The sequence below is a fragment of the Odocoileus virginianus genome, chromosome 3, assembly GCF_023699985.2.
Source record: "Odocoileus virginianus isolate 20LAN1187 ecotype Illinois chromosome 3, Ovbor_1.2, whole genome shotgun sequence".
Lineage (NCBI taxonomy): Eukaryota > Metazoa > Chordata > Mammalia > Artiodactyla > Cervidae > Odocoileus > Odocoileus virginianus.
In genome coordinates, this window is record NC_069676.1 from 89,178,333 (window position 1) to 89,198,900 (window position 20,568).

Below are 20,568 nucleotides of genomic sequence, written 5' to 3' on the forward strand. Positions count from 1 at the left end.
GAAAATCACCCCTCCTCAGGAAGCAACCAAGGCTGACATAGAGGGTGTGATGCTCTCTAAGTTCTGACCAGGAACAGACTATAAAAATTATCCTTCTGGTCTCAGAAAACCAGTCTGAAGTCAAGGTGACCAGCTTAAGACAGATTCAAATCCCTTATGAGTTTACCAATGGCTTTTTGTTGATGCTGATAATCACAATTTTTCCACTGAACTACCATACTACAATGCCCTGTAACTTAAAAAAAAGCAGAGGGATATTTAAAAATGGACTAATTTGTTTTTTTTTTTTTTTTTGAAGATAATTCCACATAGTGCTACCAGTGGGCTAATGATGGAATTCAGCTTGCCACCCCACAGGCCACACTCCAAAGCAAGCTGCCTTATAGAACTTTCCCAACTGTGCAAGAAAATTTTAGAGTTAACTAGCAACAAGCTTGAAAATTTAGCTACATATATAAGTACAAAGCTGGTTCATCAGATCCCTGTTCTAGACCTGGACCAAATGCATTTCAACTAAGGTATCATCTACCTTCTTCTTAATGTTTGTCAGACACTTGAATAGGTGATGTCCAGCCGCTCCTTGGAGATGGTTCCCCTTTTCAGACCCTGGCTTGCTGAACTGCTCAGAAGCCTTGTGGTCCTGGGCTCCATTGCTAGAGCCTTTACAACTTTCCAGAACCTCGATCTCTCCCTTTTCGGCCCTCCGTTTATCCTCCGTGGGTTCTGCATTTTCTTTCAGGGAGAGTCTGCTGTGGCCCTCCACAGTGGCAGTCTCTCCTTCTAGTGGAACAAGCACTCCCAGGGCACTCTCTTGGGGCCCCTGAGTCACATCTTGGCTACTGCTGGACTTTTTGAGGGGGGACTTTTTCTCTTCCAAGGCTTCAGTGACGTTCTTGGGAGCTAGGGGAACCTTTCAGTTATCTTACCCAGTCTCTTTTCTTCCTCCTTAAGTGAATCCAGGAGTTATCTATGGCTGTCAGAAGCAAAGGGCTAATTTCCTCCTTTTCACAGGGAACTCATTTATGCTGGACCTTCAGATTGGTGAGTTTTTCAATCCATGTCATTGCAGCCACTATGCCTTCCACTGTCTCAGAGCCCAGAGATGATGCTTGAGGGCTAGTTCTTTCATCACAGACTCCAGTATGGCAAACGTAATGGGTTTCCTTGGCTTCTCTGATGTTCTTCACTTACTTGGTGGTGATGTTACTGTTACATCATCATAAAAACTCCAAGCCAAAGCCCATCTCATTGTCTGGCCTTGGCAGAATTCAGTGTAAGTGACTTTAGGAACCCTTTATATGCAAAATTCTCTCTTCAGAGGAACCAGGCAGCATTTCTTTCTCAGCATACAGTTATACCACCTTAATCTCTTTTTAAGTTGTAAACTGTCATGGATGATCTTTCTAACACTGTAATTCACCTCCTTCTGCCATGATATCTGTGATACGTCCTGTATTTACAGAACTTGGTGGGCATCTTCAACGATTCCAAGAGTTTACTCCCTGAGAATAGACATAACCAAGGGCCAGGTCAGAGCCAAGGGGAGCCTGGAAAAAATAGTCTCAGCCTTGATATTATGATCAATGCCTTGATCCAACTATTCCTGAAGTCCATATATTGCTGGATTTCTCAGATACATAAACCAGTAAACTTTCTTGATACATAAATCAGTAAACATTGACCAGTAAACCAGAAGTCAATCTGGAATTGGATTTTCAGGTGCTTGATACCAGAAGCACACTAATTGATACAACTTCCAAAGTAAAAGCTGCTATTATTTTTGCAAACAAGGAAAACTTAAATATTCAACTACTTTAAAGGAGAATATATTTTATCTTGGTTTCCAACTGACTGGCAAAAAAGAGAAGGTTGCACATGCAAAAGTCACAGATTATCTCAGGTTCTTCCTTAAGAGCATCCATCAGGAGTGTCTTCTGTGATACTTTTACCACCTTTATAAAATCAGGTAAGTTATTCTGTTCCACACTCTTCTTTGCATAGTTGAAGCACATATCATCTACTTCTGTTGCATGAAATACCAGGCATTTAAAGTTGTTCCAAGTAAAGGATAGATGCAGGATGTCCCAGTATGGATGTCAGTTCCTCTTCAGAGACTACTTTTGTAGAGTCCTGATGACCAACCAGATCCTGTACCCAATGAATATAGTTGAGTCTCAAGGAAACTGAAGGAGTTATTCTCTCCAGCAGAGTATCAATAGAAAGTCCAAAATCTTCCTTTAGGAGAGTACAAGTCAGAGCTCTCACTGCTTTAGCGTCTTTAAAATTACGACTCACTCTTCCATTCAGATTATCTGAACATACTGCTTAAAATCTGGATATTTGGTTGCCAGATATGCAAAGTCAGGAGGTTTATCTTTGTATCTATTTCTTGCATGCATTGATTTACCCAGAGCCACCTCTGAGGTCAAAGTTCCTGCCAGACGACTAGTCTAGTGTGGGGTTCTACAACCCCAGAGTCATAAGCCACCCGCAATGCGAGGACCCTAGAAACGAATATGTTACACTCCCAGTGTGCCGCCACCTTGGGCCTCGATTCAGCCTCCACACGTATAATCTTTAAAATAATTTCACAGCTGTCTTACCGTGTATATAGATTGATATATTGATGTTTGTTGTTACTGGGAATCTTAAAAATCTGTTCCTAACTTATGTATTTGATTTGCTGTTTTCTTTACATAATTCACAACCATTCTTTTCTGCTAGCCTAATTAATGAAGCGTCGTCTGGTATAGCTTACATTCTAGCTGGAAGGGAGGGATATTACAACTTGCTTTCCCCCCTTTAGGTGTCGTATGATGCCATCAAAATCCCAAAGTGGCCACCTCTGTCAGAAACACACCCTGTAGATTACTACTCTTCTTATACCAAAAACTGCACCGGGACATTTACAGACACGGAAATTAAGAATATTAGAGCATTCTATTATGCTATGTGTGCTGAGACAGATGCTATGCTCGGTAAGTAGTATGATTAAAATGCAATTACATGAGGAAAAAGTGTAACATTTTTCCAACAAACTGTGATCATGCTGGTTAGTAACTTGTATGAATATCCTCAGATAATTTCTTACTTACAACAGTTGCTGAAATACTTCAGACTTAGAATTATAAGATTCCTGACACATATAAAAAATGGATAATTTGTATTATTAATAGAATAAAAGTCTTTTCTATTTTAATTATTCACAAATTCACAGATGCTTAGATTTGTTCATATATTTTTTAAAAGGTCATAAAAAATTATCATCTGCTGGAAAAAAAACATCTTACTGGATTTAATCAGGAATCAGTATTCAGCCAAACACTGTTAATTATAAGGCAACTTCAGTTCTAGGAGATGAAACAAATTAGACATAGAATCTTGTGACTTCTCTCAGACTTGTAATAATTTCAAAACACATCCATTCTCCCTATGCCAGTTAGAGCAAGACCTAAACTGAAATTAGTTTCCCCATGTACATTATGGTCCAGAATTATATTGAATTTCCTCCCCTAACTCAGCTCAGAACCAAACCTGCATCCATGAGATAACCATCAAGATGGTGTTTTACTTGTCCACTTATAGAGTTATGGAAATTTCCCACTCAGATGTCGAAAAATCCTGGTTTAAAAAAAAATCTCCATTTCTAGGACAAATTATTTTTATAAAACCATATCATTAACTTTGCTGCACTTTGGAGTAGAGAATAATTATAATTGGTGAAGTGTGGGTAGCACTTCTTCTGAACAAAGTAAACCTTGGGAGTGAACAAGTAAATGGCTACTCTTAAAAAGCATTCACTGCGCAAAAATAGAAAGTATAAAACATAAAGTGAAAAAAAAGCCGTATGGATAAACTATAATAAAGCAAGTATAATGTGTATTAAAATCCTAAGCACTTTCCAAGTACTCAGTCTTAAATACAAATAAGATTTTAAGTGAATTTCTTCAATCCTAAATCCATGGTTACTGAACTGTATTTCAATATTTTCTAATATTAATGAATATTCACTCATTTGCTCCCTGGAAATCACTTTTGAAAGTTTGCAGCTATCCATTCATCCAGATCAACAAAAGTGAAATATTATATATACATAAAATACTGCTGCAGGCAGTGTGGGAATACCTTTGAAGTCTCTTAAGAGAAAAAAGATACAACAGTTCACTTCATGTTACAAAATTTATGGAATATATTGTATCTCTTTGTTACATCTATACTAGTCTGGTCCCTGAATAGTATTCATTACTATTCACATGGGGCTTCCCAGGTGGCGCTAGTGGTAAAGAACCCGCCTGCCAATGCAGGAGACACAAGAGACACGGGTTCAGTCCCTGGGTCGGGAAGATCTCCTGGAGGAGGGCATGGCAACCCACTCCAGTACTCTTGCCTGGAGAATTCCATGGACAGAGGAGCCTTGTGGGCTGCAGTCCATGGGGTTGCAAAGAGTTGGATACAACTGAAGCGACTTACCATGTCCTGTTCACATTACTCTGGGCACTGTTAGTATTAAGCTAAACATTATTAAGAAATTAAAAGCACTCTAACCTCTTACCCCACCTCAGGCCTTTATATTTGCTGCTCCTTCTGCCTGGGATTTGAGAAGGAAATGGCAACCTACTCCAATGTTCTTGCCTGGAAAATTCCATGGTCAGAGGAACCTGGCAGGTTATATAGTCCATGAGGTCACAAAGAGTTGGACGTGACTAAGCAACTGAGCACTGCTTGGGATGCCCTTCCCTTTGCTTTTTTATGTGGCTGGCTTTTTTTTTTTTTTTTTTTTGCCCCACAAAACTTTGCAGGATCTTAGTTTCCTGACCAGAGACTGAACCCAGGCCCCTGGCAGTGGAAGTGTGGAGTCCTAACCATCGTACTGCCAGGGAGTTTCTGGAGTATTCTGTCTTTAGCTGTCAGCTCAGATCTTACCTCCTCAGAGCTATCTTCCCAGCCACTCTAAATTAGTATAGCAGCTCCGTCATCGTCCTTACTCTATTCCATATCATCTTGTTTGTTTACGTCATAATCCTTAATGATTTTGTCTACTTAGTTCTTTACTGTCCATTTCCCTTGAAGAATGTGGACATTCCTTCTCATTCATGATTGCATCCTAGGTGTCTAACTTTGCATCCCTGGTGCCTGGCACATAGGTAAAAAGTCAGTAAACATTTATTGAATGAGTATAAACACCAGCGGTAATAACATAGTGTTGTAACTACAGCAGTATACCAGTTATAGGGTCCTGGGGACAGAGGACTACACTCTACCTGGAGGAACAGGGATGCTTCACCAGGGAGGTGATGCTTGAGCTGGGTCATAAAGAAAGAATGGGGATTTGTCATGTAGACTGTGGCAGAAAGGGTATCCAACACAGAAGGCAGAGAGTGTATACAAAAGCAAGGAAGTCCAAACTAATTATTATTAGTTCAGGGAGTTGTAAGTCATTCAGGATTGTGAAAGGTAAAGATTTAGGGGGTAACTAGCTGAAGGTGCTAAACTTCCTCAAGAATTAGACAGTGGGAAGCTGTGGAAAAGTTTTAAGCTGGGATGATATGATCAGATAGTTTAGAAAGATATTATGAAGGGGAAAAAGGAGTGCAGGCAAGCAAAGCAATTAGGAAGCAAGTACAGTTGTCCAGTTGAAAGATTCTGATGGTCTGAACCCCATAAATAACTCCTCAGAGACTGGGTCTCAGATCTGACTGGACCTCAGAATTGCCTATGGGTTTTGTATATATATTTTTAAAATAATACAGACCCCTGCAGGCCAGATTCAGAAGCTGCCAAAATAGAAATGATGCTTCTCTCTAGACTTGTGTCTTACTGTGTTCTCTTAATTAAAATGAGGAGGAAGTTTCATGTCCCTTAGAGACAGGACTGGTCAGAGGAATTTTACTGTCCAAGAATATGCCACATAACACTCATATATCATCTGTACTGCTACCAGCCTTTTTTCCAAAGGTGGGATTTCCAGAAGACTCAGCCAGCTTCATGGGCACGATCTAGTGATGGGGAAATTGAGAGAAAGGGTATCAGGAGGAAGATTTCTGACCCCTTTTATCCCCTCCCGTTGGGCAGCAATTGTGGGTCAACGGTGACACCAGTCCTTCCCTGAGATGTGCACAGCGCTGATACCCATGCATGCCTTTCTATTCTCATTCGAGTCCCTGGAGGTAATGTTTTCCCCTACTCCCTGACAGAAACACAGAAAGCAAGCCAGGACAATCTCCAAATAAAGAAACTTATCCTTAGGTACTGCCTTTTCTCCTTCCTCTCTCTAGTCCATTCACTGGGAAGCAAGCACATGAAATCTGGCATAAGTTATTTACTGAAGAACAGTAGATAACGTTCAGATGTTAAGAAGCATGGTGACAAATTCTTAGAGGGTAGAATCATTTTGAGCTTATTATGATAGAAAAAAAAGTGAGCCAAAAGCTAATTAAGATTTACTTCGATATATATTGCAGGTGAAATTATTTTGGCTCTTCGCCAGTTAGGTCTTCTTCAGAAGACTATCGTCATATACACCTCAGACCACGGGGAGTTGGCCATGGAACACCGACAGTTTTATAAGATGAGTATGTACGAAGCTAGCTCCCATGTCCCACTCTTGATCATGGGGCCGGGAATTCAGGTCAACCTGCAAGTATCAAGTGTGGTTTCTCTTGTGGATATTTACCCTACTATGCTTGGTAAGTAATGCCATTCTGTGTATATTTATTTGTAATAATGCTAGGAAATGAATAAGCAAAAGAGTTAAGGGCCCCTGCTGACTTGTTCATAACTTTGAGCAACTGATTTAACTGTGAGTCAAATCTATATCTGAAAAATGAGGATAATATTCCTCAGGTTCCTTTGGCCTTCACTTCCTCTAGTCCTTCTTCCTCCAAAAGATTCACAACCAGGAATGACAATAAAGTAAGCCACATAAGATATTCAGTTCTATAACTTTACAGATATGATTTGCGTATCATTTGATTCTGTATCATCCCCAACCTAAAAAGCATTTCCCTTCTGATTATTCCATCTACTTTGAAACTACTAATTTTTCACAATGTTACATATGTCTGTTAATGTTAATACTATGTGCCTATTTCTCCTCAGAATCTTTAGGTTGTTCTGTATGATTTATTTTACTAGCTTCTTAATGTCTATAAGCATAACCATAGGTCTGGAACAGCAACATTTGATGTGAGTATTTATCAATTTTTGTTAAAGATACTAGAATAAAGCCATCATAAATTTAGAAGAAATTATATAGAACTGTTTTCTTCTAATTTAGAGGGGACTTTAAATTCAATAACATCAAATGCTCTGTTCTAAAGCACCATAAATTGCAAAAAGTACCATCAATTTATAAATAGATTTTGGTGAAAGAAAAATGCAACATAGCATAAGATATATGTGTTTAATAGATATACATTAAAATGTGAAACAAACATATCTGGAAATTAAAGAAATAAGAAAAATCTTATTATCTCCCTTTTTGCTGCTACAAAGGCTTCACTTTCATTTAATTAAAGACTGTTACAGGATCGTAAATTTCTTTATTGTGCATCTAAATTAGTGCTGGGAATTCCCTGGTGGTCCAGTGGTGAGGACTCTGCACTCCCCGTCATTGCCAAGGTCCCAGGTTGAATCCCTGGCTGGGGAACTAAACTCCCACAAGCCTCACAGCCAAATTAAAAAAAAAAAAAAAAAAACCAGTGCCGTCCTTTTCTCTTTCACATCACCTGCATATTTGACCACACTTCTTTGTTGTTCTTTTGCCTAGTGTGTATTTTTAATCTCTCCATTTTCTTGCTCGTCATTTGCTGGTTCCCTTTTGTCCCAAAGCAATTATCACACAGTCATATCTTTGCCACTTTCTGGCTCCATCAATTTCCAGGCAATACCTATTACTTTTCCTCACTTCTGTTTTTCATTCAAAAATGTGTGTGTGTGATCATGTATATTTTAAGTGTCTCCCTTATTATCATCTTTGTAGCTGTAGCTATATGAATGATTCTTTACAGTGGCATTTCCTTTGTTTCCTCCCCTAGTTTTTTCTCATATGGAACTTTCCCCACCCAAATTTGCTGAACTTTTTACCCTTGTTCTGCTTTCTTGAGGTACAGTGATCAGAACTGCAAAAGATTATTAAAGATTGGGATGATTCTTTCTCAGTTTTCCTTCAATGTATTTCATAGTGATAATTTGGCATTTTGTCTTCTTTGACTTAGCAGCTAAATAGTCCAGTATCTGTAGGAAGCTGTCTGTGATGAGTTCTCATCTCTTTCTAGTCATTCTATCACTTTATGTGTTAGTTAATTAATAGGCACTATTTAAATCATTTTTCTTTGAATATTGTTTTATATTTACCTATAATGCAAATTTTCTCTACAATCTTGATACACCATTATCACTACTTGCCAACCTCATGAAAGTTAAAAATCATCTGCAAACTGGAAGATTTCCTAATGTATGTATCTTAACAGCTTATTTAAGAAAATGCTAAATAAAGTTGTTTGGAATGAGGGAATTGTCATTTATCCACCTAGGGGGACACCTTCCTATCCTTGCCTATTTTATGTTATGTGACAATAAACATTTCTTTAGCCAAACAAAACATTCCCAGAAACCCCTTTGCATTTCTTCCATACTCTTCTGGAAATTATGTAAGTTCCCTGAAATTGTAGATTTTTTTTTTCTATAATTTGTCAGTTATTAGTCTTTAAAAACTCATAGGTCTACATAGGTTTTTATTGTTTTTATCTTTGGCGTTTGTTAGTAGACTCCTTCTGAGTCACATTTCCCAGCAGAATATGTTATATTAACAGCATTTACATCATGTGTTGATTAGACCTGCCCAACTCAAGTAAGTAAAGCCAAAGATCAGTGTCTCTCCAGTTCTAAACAGGAAATTAACATTTTCAAGGCTTGATGTGTTTCATAATGAATATTTTTATTATGAAAAGGGAAAAATTACAGTTATATGGTTGGAAGAGGAGAATGAAGAGAATATCTAGGCATGGAACTTTATAACACTGAAGCATCCTATTAACCAAATGTTAATCAGAGATACGGTAGAAACAGAAAGATGCAAGGGGGAGCCTTAGGGGACTTCCCTAGAGGTCCACTGGTTAAGACTCTGTGCTTCCACTGCAGGGGGTGTGGGTTTGATCCCTGGTCCAGAAACTAAGATCCCATACATGCCACACATCAAGACCAAAAAATAAAAAAACAAGAACGTTTTCTGGAGCTGGGAAACAACATGTAAAATTATTTATCTAAAATTAACCTTTTTATAAGTGATAAAAGGTTAATATTAATAGAATTCTCACCAATCTATGAAAAAGAGACTTACCTTATTAACAAACTGACCAGAATATATAAATAAGCACTTCACAACAGAAAACATACAAATGGCCAAGATATTTTTAGAACTTCAAACTCAGTAGTCAGAAAAATATTAAAACAAGAAGACACTATTTTTCTTTCACACATAGAGTTTGCAAAATTCTTTTAAAAAGCAGAAAAGCTCATGTTGAAAATATGCCTTCTCATGTTCCGCTGCTGGGAGTATAAACTGGCACAGATTTCCTGGAGGCAAATGTGGCATTATGTTCCAAATTACTTAGAAATAGGCATATATTTTGACCTAGAAAATTCCAATTTTAGGAATTCACCTATTCAGTTCAGCTCAGTTGCTCAGTCGTGTCCGACTCTTTGAGACCCCATGAACCGCAGCATGCCAGGCCTCCCTGTCCATCACCAACTCCCGGAGTTTACCCAAACTCATGTCCATTGAGTCACTGATGCCATCCAACTATCTCATCCTCTGTCATCCCCTTCTCCTCCTGCCTTCAATCTTTCCCAGCATCATGGTCTTTTCCAATGAGTCAGTTCTTCCCATCAGGTGGCCAAAGTATTGGAGTTTCAGCTTCAGCATCAGTCCTTCCAGTGATTATTCAGGACTGATCTCCTTTAGCGTGGACTGGTTGGATCTCCTTGCAGTCCAAGAGACTCTCAAGAGTCTTCTCCAACGCCACAGTTCAAAAGCATCAATTCTTTGGCACTCAGCTTTCTTTATGGTCCAACTCTCACATCCATACCTGACTACTGGAAAAACCATAGCTTTGACTAGGCAGACTTTGTTGGCAAAGTAATATCTCTGCTTTTTAATATGCTGTCTAGGTTGGTCATAACTTTTCCTTCCAAGGAGCAAATGTCTTTTAATTTCATGGCTGCAATCACCATCTGCAGTTATTTTAGAGCCCCAAAAATAAAGTCTCTTAGTGTTTCCACTGTTTCCCCATCTATTTGCCATGAAGTGATGGAACCATATGCCATGATCTTAGTTTTCTGAATGTTGAGCTTTAAGCCAACTTTTTCACTCTCATTTTTTACTTTCATCAAGAGGCTCTTTAGTTCTTTGCTTTCTGCCATAAGGGTGGTGTCATCTGCATATCTGAGATTATTGGTATTTCTCCCGGCAATCTTGATTCCAGCTTGTGCTTCATCCAGCCCAGCATTTCTCATGATGTACTCTGCATATAAATTAAATAAGCAGGGGGACAATACACAGCCTTGACATACTCCTTTCCTGATTTGGAACCAGTCTGTTGTTCCATGTCCAAATTAACCTATAGATGCACACAAAGATTTATCTCCATGGATAATATTACATTATATTAAAGAATTAGAAACAGTATGAATATCTCGTAGTGATGAACTGGGTTAAAAATAGTCAATTTTATTTTAAAAAGTGAAATGATAAATGACAATGGCCCCCTTGTATTATTGAAAAAAAAACTGTAGGCTTTTAAAGTATATAAATGGTTTTTTGTTTTGGTGTGGTTTATTGGTTATTGAGATAAAGTATCTACCTAATTTATTGTCCAAATCAGCACATTTTTTTTAGAGTAAAAGGATACTATTAAGAATTAAACCAGGATGAGCATAAACTGAGTCTGTTGCCTTATTTAAACAGCCTTACCAGTCAGCAAGGCAAAGATAATTCTGATGGTCTGGGTTTAATCTGATGTTTAACTCAGCCTTTTAAAATGAAAGCATTTAGAGTTTAAAGGTACTTTTAGTAGTGATTAATACCTCTAAAATTAGACCTGTGTATTCTATCTAAGCTTAATAAACATACAGATTTTGATAAAGTGTCTCTAAAGGACTTCTTATTTTGTGATTCTTCCTAACCAGTTAGAAGCTTAAAACAGACATAATCTATTCTGAGACTTCCAAAGGTCCCTTCTATATTACCGTAGCCATACATAGCTGTATTGTTTATATGAATCCAATTTATACAGAATATGGGATTAAATTTCTCAGATCAAAACCTCAAGCCAGACTTCCTCTTCCCTTCCATTCTTCGAACGTTAGAAATATATAAAAGATGGTGACTCAAAAACCTTAAGTAGAAAGATGTTAAATAGGAAAAACCAATTGGTATTCCTGTTTTTAGTAAAGTAACTTACTGTAAAAAACCTGTTGAAATTTAAGATGGTACAATGTTTTTATTAAAAACATTGAATTTGCGAACAGTTTTTTAAAGATATTTTGGAAGAGTGATTATTTTCTATGAACTGATATTTGATGATAAAGTAGGAAGAGTTCTTTAAGTCTAAGTATCTTTGTAGGCCCTATCCCACTGTCATTTTTCTAGGACTGGCAGAAAAGTGCCATCTCTCTGAACAGGAATTCTTTATACTGTTAATATCACTAATTCAGAGATTATGCTTTAAAAAGTACTCCCCAACCTGTGATAAACCATAATGGAAAGGAATATGAAAAAAGAATATGTATGTATATGTATAAGAGAATCACTTGGCTATACAGCAGAAATTAACACAACATTGTAAGTCAGCTATACTTCAATAAAATAGTTTTTTTTAAATAATTATTCTCCAAAATATTTTCTTCTCTAATAATCTAGTATCAGCATCCTTTAGCTGTTAGAAATAATATAATTTTTAAATTAAAATTGTCTTGACATTCTCTTTTAAACTTCTTATGTTCATGTGAATTTTTTTCATTTAATAGCTGGCCTTTTTAAAAACAGCTACCTTCTTTTCACATAAAGGATAAATCCAGGATCTGTTTAAACTGTGAAAATGTAATTGTATAGAAATGCAATTGTGTTTAAAAGAATGCTTCAATACTAATGATTTAAATTGTAAAACCTTCCTTGTTACAGGATCTTAGTGAAGGGTTGGGAGGGTCATTCTACATAGATTATTTTGTCTTAATTGGCTGAAAAATACTGTAAAGTTGAATAACTATAGTAGATCCAGACTTGTGGAGCAGTATTGAAGACTCCAGAGATCCTGGAATCAGACTGCCTAAATTCAAATACCTCCTTCAGCATTTACCAACTGTATACCCTTGAGACAGAAACTTAACATGTCTTGGTCTTCAGTTTTCTTATCAATAAAATGGAAATAACAGTGACTGTTCCATAGCCTAGAACAATGACTGGATAAATGGTTAAATGTGAGATATCATTAACATTAATGTTTTTATATTAATAGTATTTAATATTTTATGTTATTTAATATTTTTATATTAATGTCACTAAGCTGTGTCTGACTCTTTGTGATTCTGGACTGCAGCCGCCAGGCTCCTCTGTCCATGGGATTCTCCAGGCGAGAATCCTGGAGTGAGCTTGCCATTTCCTACTCCAGGGGATCTTCCTGACCCAGGGATCAAACCCACGTCTCCTGCATCACCATGCAATAGTTACCACATAAACCATGACATGGTTCTGTTCAAAATCACTTAGAGTAAAATCCAGAATCTCTGATTAGACCTGTGAGTCCAACATGATTTCTTCCTCCCCCCAACTCATCTCAAACAACTTTACCCTCACGTATTCTGCTCCAGCCGTGCAGGACTCCTTAGTGTTTGGGGAGCAGATAGGATGAAACAGCTTCCTGCCTCAGTGTTTACACGTGCTGTTCCCTGGGGAAAGGCCCTTCCTCTCCACTTCCAGAGATCTACTGGGCTCACCGTAGCCCTTTCTCCCCAGGTCTCTGTTTACGTCGCCGCAGCAGAGAGGCCTCCCCTGACCATCCTTATAACACAGCGCACACACACATTCCTGCCATCACTCTCTAGCCCTCTTACCCATCTTTATTTTTCTCCATTGCACTGATCACCATCTGGCATGTTTGTCTGCCTCCCCACGTGAGAATGTAAGCTCCTAGAGTCTGAGGGAGCGTGCCTGCTTTGTCCACTGTTGCTTCCCTACATCTGGAATAGCAACTAGCTTGTTAGTAGTGTACTGTGCTCAGTAGCTCAGTCGTGTCTGACTCTTTGCAACCTCACGGACTGTAGCCCGCCAGGCTCCTCTGTCCATGGGATTTTCCAGGCAAGAATACTGGAGTGGGTTGCCATTTCCTGCTCCAGGGGATCTTCCCAACCCAGGGATCGAACTTGCCTCTCTTGTGTCTCCTGCATTGGCAGCTGGATTCTTTACCACTGTGCTACCTGGGAAGCCCCTTGTTAGGTAAGTTAAAAAAAAAATTAATACTTAAATGGATTCTTATCCCAGTTTAAACACAGAATTATTTAAATTTTCTTGGTCTAACAAGTTTCTTTAGGAAAATTAGGCTAAGTTTAGATCTGAAATAAGGCATTTCTAAGTATTAAGTTGATTAAGATGCTATATACAGGAAACTTCCCAGTCGGTCCCTGCTTTCCAGCCATCTCCAAAGCCCTTCTCCCCTTCTTCTGCCTCCCAGTGGTGTGCGCTGACAGCTGACGCACTGACCAGCCGGACCCCGCCTGTTCCCGGGCCACTTTCTTCTTACAGTGAAAGGGAAGTCGCTCAGTCGTGTCTGACTCTTTGCGACCCTATGGACTGTAGCTCCCCAGGCTCCTCCGTCCATGGGAGTTTCCAGGCAAGAATCCTGGAGTGGGTTGCCATTTCCTTTTCCATGCCTTACAGTAGACCTAGAGCCAGACATCATGGAATGTGAAGTCAAGTGGGCCTTAGAAAGCATCACTATGAACAAAGCTAGTGGAGGTGATGGAATTCCAGTTGAGCTATTTCAAATCCTGAAAGATGATGCTGTGAAAGTGCTACACTCAATATGCCAGCAAATTTGGAAAACTCAGCAGTGGTCACAGGACTGGAAAAGGTCACTTTTCATTCTAATCCCAAAGAAAGGCAATCCCAAAGAATGCTCAAACTACCACACAATTGCACTCATCTCACACACTAGTGAAGTAATGCTCAAAATTCTCCAAGCCAGGCTTCAGCAATACGTGAACTGTGAACTTCCAGATGTTCAAGCTGGTTTTAGAAAAGGCAGAGGAACCAGAGATCAAATTGCCAACATCCACTGGATCATCGAAAAAGCAAGAGAGTTCCAAAAAAAACATCTATTTCTGCTTCATTGACTACGCCAAAGCCTTTGACTGTGTGGATCACAATAAACTGTGGAAAATTCTGAAAGAGGTGGGCATACCAGACCACCTGACCTGCCTCTTGAGAAACCTGTATACAGGTCAGGAAGCAACAGTTAGAACTGGACATGGAATAACAAAGTGGTTCCAAATAGGAAAAGGAGTACGTCAAGGCTGTATCTTGTCACTCTGCTTATTTAACTTATATGCAGAGTACATCATGAGAAACGCTGGGCTGGAAGAAGCACAAGCTGGAATCAAGATTGCCAGGAGAAATATCAATAACCTCAGATATACAGATGACACCACCCTTATGGCAGAAAGTGAAGAACTAAAAAGCCTCTTGATGAACGTGAAAGAGGAGAGTGAAAGAGTTGGCTTAAAGCTCAACATTCAGAAAACTAAGATCATGGCATCTGGTCCCATCACTTCATGGCAAGTAGATGGGGAAACAGTGGAAGCAGTGTCAGACTATTTTTTTGGGCTCCAAAATCACTACAGATGGTGACTGCAGCCATGAAATTAAAAGACGCTTACTCCTTGGAAGGAAAGTTATGACTAACCTAGATAGCATATTAAAAAGCAGAGACACTACTTTGCCAACAAAGTTCCATCTAGTCAAGGTTGTGGTTTTTCCAGTGGTCATGTATGGATGTGAGAGCTGGACTGTGAAGAAAGCTGAGGGCCGAAGAATTGATGTTTTTGAACTGTGGTGTTGGAGAAGACTCTTGAGAGTCGCTTGGACTGCAAGGAGATCCAACCAGTCCATCCTGAAGGACATCAATCCTGGGTGTTCATTGGAAGGACTGATGCTGAAGCTGAAACTCCAATACTTTGGCCACCTCATGCGAAGAGTTGACTCATTGGAAAAGACCCTGATGCTGGGAGGGATTGGGGGCAGGAGGAGAAGGGGATCACAGAGGATGAGATGGCTGGATGGTGTCACTGACTCGATGGACATGAGTTTGAGTAAACTCCAGGAGTTGGTTGATGGACAGGGAGGCCTGGTGTGCTGTGATTCATGGGGTTGCAAAGAGTCAGACACGACTGAGTGACTGAACTGAACTGAACTGTCTTGCAGCTCAATTGGTTTCATCTTGGGCCATCTTTTTCTTTTTTTTAAATTATTACTTATTTTTTAATTATTTAATTAAGCTTTGGCCACACCGGGTCTTCGTTGCTGTGCATGGGCTTTCTCTAGTTGCGGCGAGCAGGGGCTACTCACTAGTTGCAGTGAGCACATGGCATTCTCATTGCCTTGGCTTCTCTTGTTGCAGGGAACAGACTCTAGAATGCGGGCTCAGTAGTTGTGGTACAGGGCTCAGTTGCCATGTGGCATGTGGAATCTTCCCCCACCCGGGAAGGAATGCAGGTCCCCCAACTGGAAGGCAGATTTTTAACTGTTGGACCTCCAGGAAAGTCCTGGGCCATCTTTTCTCTTGTGCATCTTGTGCATTTTCCCTCTTTAACATCTTTGCTCTTTCTTCTTCTTTTGTTTTTAACCAGTTATTTCAAATATTTCTCTTTCTTTCCTTTTACTTGTCCTTTCATTCTTTCTCAAAAAAAGTCCCTGAGGGTTGATGGTTGGCAGAAGGTTAGGACTTGTAATATGCCCCTTACAAGGAAATAGAAGATACAATTTTTTTAAAATTAAGTTATATGTAAAAGAAGTCCCTTTAGAAGATTCATAGAGGCCTTTGTCTACTTTCTTATTCTCTTTCAATTAATCTGGTTTGCCTCACATACCTTTATGTGTGTGCTCAGTTGTGGCCAACTCTTTGCAACCCCATGCACTGTGGCCTGCCAGGCTACTCTGTCCATGGAATTTTCCACCCAAGAATACTGGAGTGGCTTGCCATTTCCTTCTTCAGGAGATCTTCCCAACCCAGGGATCAAACCTGGGTCTCCTGCACTGACAGGTGAATTCTTTATACCACTGAGCCACCTGGGAAGCTCACTCAAATATGTACAGTCAAGCTAAAATATTTTTCTTATTTTTCTTGTTTAATTTCTAGCATTGCAGATATATTACTTTCTACTTTTCATTGGAAATATAATTATTTCTGAGTTAATGTTTCTAAAAACATGGAACATTGAAACCAGAGAAACTGTGGGGGAGGCAACTGCAGACTCCTTTTGGAACTACCCCAAGTCCCCAGCCATAATTAACAGTAATTTTTTTTTTTCATGGCCTGCGAGATCTTAGTTTTCCTACCAGAATTGAACCTGGCTGCCTGGCAGTGAAATCACAAGAGTCCTAACCACTGGACTCCCAGTGAATTCCCTATTTTTCTATAGGAAATTCCAAGCAAATGCTTTTAAACCACTTTAAAAAAATACTGCCTCTTTTTTAAGTTAGACATTTCTCATGCTTTGTTTTTTGTATCTATATTTGATACGGAAAAAATAGATTATTTTTCTCTAAATCAGTATGATCCAGGATTTCCCAACATATGTTCTGCAAAATATTAGTCCCTCAAGATGCTACTTAGAAATAAACAGAAATTCTGTCATCAAATAACTTTGGGATACATGGCACACCATATACCTTGAAGATTTATGATACACATCAGCAATAAATCTACATCTACAATAAATTAATTTAATTTTAACCATTGTTTGCAAACATATGTAACTACTAGACTCCTTTTTCATATATATTTTGTTAATATTCTGTGGAACAAATCTGTGAGATACCTGGGATCTCTTAATCATTCAGAAATGAAGGATTTATGATATTAACTAATATCTGTTGAGGGTTTCCTATGTGTCAGGCCCTATGCTCAGAATTTTACATAAGTTATCAGATTTAAACCTAAAATAGACCTGTGAAATACAGGCACTATTATTATTTCCCTTTTACAGATGAAGAAACTGAGGTTCAGAATGGTTAACATCATGCCCAAAGTCACAGGCTGGGAAGTGAGCATTTGAGTCTAGGCAGTCTATTTACAAAATCTATATACAATCTTTAGTCTCTGTGACCTTTAATGATGTCATTTATCAATGTTCAACAAATGAAAGAATGACTTATTTTAAAATCCTGTGTTATTTTGGGACTTCCTGGCTACCCAGTGGTTAAGACTCCACGACTCCAATGCAGGGGGCACAGGTTCCACCCCTGGTCAGGGATCATCCCACATGCTATGGGATGCAACCAAAAAAAAAAAGTCTTATTTTTGTCATGTAGATATTGCTGGAATTCCTCTGCCTCAGAACCTGAGCGGATACTCTCTGCTGCCATCAGCATCAGAAATGTTTAAGAATGAACAAAAATTCAAAAACCTACATCCACCCTGGATTCTGAGTGAATTCCATGGATGCAATGTAAATGCTTCCACCTACATGCTTCGAACTAACCAATGGAAGTATATAGCCTATTCTGATGGTGCTTCAGTATTGCCTCAACTCTTCGGTAAGTTTGCTGATATTATTTTTTAGGTAGAGATTAGTTTTAATGAGTTGACCTATACAGTATTTACCCAAGGGAGCCAACAATCTTTGTTCAGATGGTTGGATGGCTTCACCGACTCGATGGACATACATTTGAGTAAGCTCTGGGAGTTGGTGATGGGTAGGGAAGCCTGGCGTGCTGCAGTCCATGGGGTCGCAGAGTCTGACACGACTGAGCGACTGAACCAAATCTTTGTTAAAGTAAATAAATACCTGCAGATTTTCACACTGGGTCAGTTTACAAAATGTTGCCCTGGAGAGAAGCCGCTTCTTTGAAAATCAGCATCTGAATAACAAAGCAAGTGCCCTAAAGCTTTTGATCTGGGTTTCAAGACTGACACTGCTGTATTCTCTGATCAAGGTGTCTTCTGATATTCATGGTTATCTTCCCCAATCAATAGTCAGCGCCCTCTCATTGTACCTCAGATTCAGTTGTTCCGGAAGATTAACTCCTCTATCTTACGGAGGCTGACATCCTACATTTATTATTTAACGTTCCCCTCAACCCTGCAAGATGATGTGCTGTGTACTCAGTCGCTTCAGTTGTGTCTGACTCTTTGAGACCCATGGACCATAGCCCACCAGGCTCCTCTGTCCAGGGTACTTTCCTGGCAATACTGGAGTGGGTTACCATGACCTCTTCTGGGGGATCTTCCCAACCCAGGAATTGAACCTGCATCTCTTGCATCATAGGTGGATTCTTTACCTGCTGAACCATTGGGGAATCCCCTCCAAGATGATATTATCATCCTTATTTTATAGAGAAGATTAGGGTTTGAAGACTAGGGTTCAGTTACCTATGAAAAGTCTCACAGTTAAGAAGTGGAAAAGCTTGGGATTTTCAACACAGGTCTGACTTTCAAATCCATGCTCCTTCTCCCCTACAAAAACCTGGTAGAATCACTACTCTGAATTTGTTTTCAAGCAGTAATATTAGATTTATGGTTCTACTTATTCTTTACCACCTTTTTGCACATAAAATATGTGCTTAAGCTATTTTTAATATTCCTTTTTCCCTAAGCTTTTTCCCAGTTATAAATGCCAAAATTATTAATTCAAAATAATTCTTTAGAGGCTGAACTGATTGACCCCTCCTTCTCTAAAAGGAGGAGATTCTTGGCTTCAAAAATGTACTGAAGTTTTCATTCTGTTGAATAATGGGCATCTCTTGTTCATTCATTATTTATGTTCTGCAAAAAGCAGATATGACTATCAAAGAATCAGAGGGGGAGCCTGCCATTCCTGTATTCTCTAGGGTTTATTCACTGATTTTCCTTTCTCAGAGAGGTGCCATCTGAAATCACCCAGCAAAATCATGAGTGTCATCAGCAGTCTTCTGGCTCATGCACTCAAATAAGCCTGTAGGGGTTTTTCCCTCACTGTGCGTTCATTGTTCTTTTACTGTCTTAGGCTAATTGGCATAAAAGCTTCAATTTGCTATTTTTCTGACTAGGTTGGCATTCTACCTATCAGAGGTTGGCATATCCTCTCTTTTCCTACACTGTAGGTCAAAGGAGTGTTTATGTTATCTGAAATGTTTATCATTATTTTCTCGATGGTAGTGATTGAGAGTTCTTATTTCCATGACTATTTGCTCAAATAGTATCACTGAATGTGATTTTCAAAAATCCAAGCATAGGTTGCAAATGTATTTGAAAACAAACAAAAAACCTAGGAGTAAGGGAAGTTGCAAGAACATGACTCGGCTATATAAAGAATTCCTACAGCTCGAACATTTGGGCCTGTTGAAATGGAACAATATAAGCATTAATATATATATTTTTTTGCACATCAAAGTAAGCAATGTATCAAAAACAGAAAGAACTGAGGCTAAGCCGGCCTACTAGTTTGACTGTTTCTGCCATCTAAGAATAGGTACAGGGAAAAATGTGATAGTAGGATGATGATAAGAAGGAAGAGACATACATTTAGAAAGGCATTTAACTTTTGGTATATTAAGTTTCCATTTATACCATCCTTCAGCTTACTACACTAAGAAGAACTGAAAATAAAAATAAACTATACTGCATTATCTGTTACAGAGTAATGACATTCTAAAAAATATTTTTTAAGCTGGTAACTTTTGACAGTTATTCAATTTTTTTTTCTTTCAGATCTTTCCTCAGATCCAGATGAATTAACAAATATTGCTGCAAAATTTCCAGAAGTTACTTCTTCTTTGGATCAGAAGCTTCGTTCCATTATTAACTACCCTAAGGTTTCAGCTTCTGTCCACCAATACAATAAAGAGCAGTTTATCAAGTGGAAACAAAGTATAGGGCAAAACTATTCAAATGTCATAGCAAACCTCAGGTGGCATCAGGACTGGCTGAGAGAACCAAAGAAGTATGAAAATGCCATCGATCAGTGGCTTAAGTCCCACTCTGATCCAAGAACAATTTGAACAACAAAAAAGAAAAGAGTGTTTAAGAGTTATATAGAAATATGTACAAAATCATGATTCATTATACATTTTAAATGTTACTTTTAATAATTACTGATTTTAAATTAAAGAATGTACTCTTTTAAGATACCAATCATTATAGAATAATATATTTTCAAAATGAGTACTCTTACCAACTTCTAACAACTTAAAGGGAGTATTAAAAGGATGGAAACAAATACTAGAACATAAAGTTGTGTTCCTCTGAATATTATGGAATATAGAATATTTTAACCATTACTAAAATTATTACTTATGAACCATAAAATAGTTAGTTT

The 20,568-nt window shown here is 38.6% G+C and overlaps 1 protein-coding gene and 2 pseudogenes across 2 annotated transcripts in view; 1 reads left to right on the forward strand and 2 right to left on the reverse strand.

Moving 5' to 3' along the window:
- Positions 1-20,267, forward strand: part of ARSK (arylsulfatase family member K) — a 56,389-nt gene extending 36,122 nt beyond the window's left edge. Inside the window, exons 5-8 of one of the 2 annotated variants that reach the window (XM_070465836.1) lie at positions 2,807-2,978; positions 6,462-6,686; positions 17,585-17,809; positions 19,962-20,267. In XM_070465836.1, coding sequence (XP_070321937.1) covers positions 2,807-2,978; positions 6,462-6,686; positions 17,585-17,809; positions 19,962-20,251 — 912 coding nt within the window. In that variant the 3' untranslated portion in view covers positions 20,252-20,267. The remainder of the gene's footprint in view (positions 1-2,806; positions 2,979-6,461; positions 6,687-17,584; positions 17,810-19,961) is intronic. The other variant, XM_070465837.1, reaches the window with a different exon arrangement.
- Positions 912-1,664, reverse strand: LOC139032597 (RNA N(6)-adenosine-methyltransferase METTL16-like; annotated as a pseudogene).
- On the reverse strand, positions 1,638-2,711 carry LOC110124484 (RNA N(6)-adenosine-methyltransferase METTL16 pseudogene; annotated as a pseudogene).
- Positions 20,268-20,568: the final 301 nt, after the last annotated feature.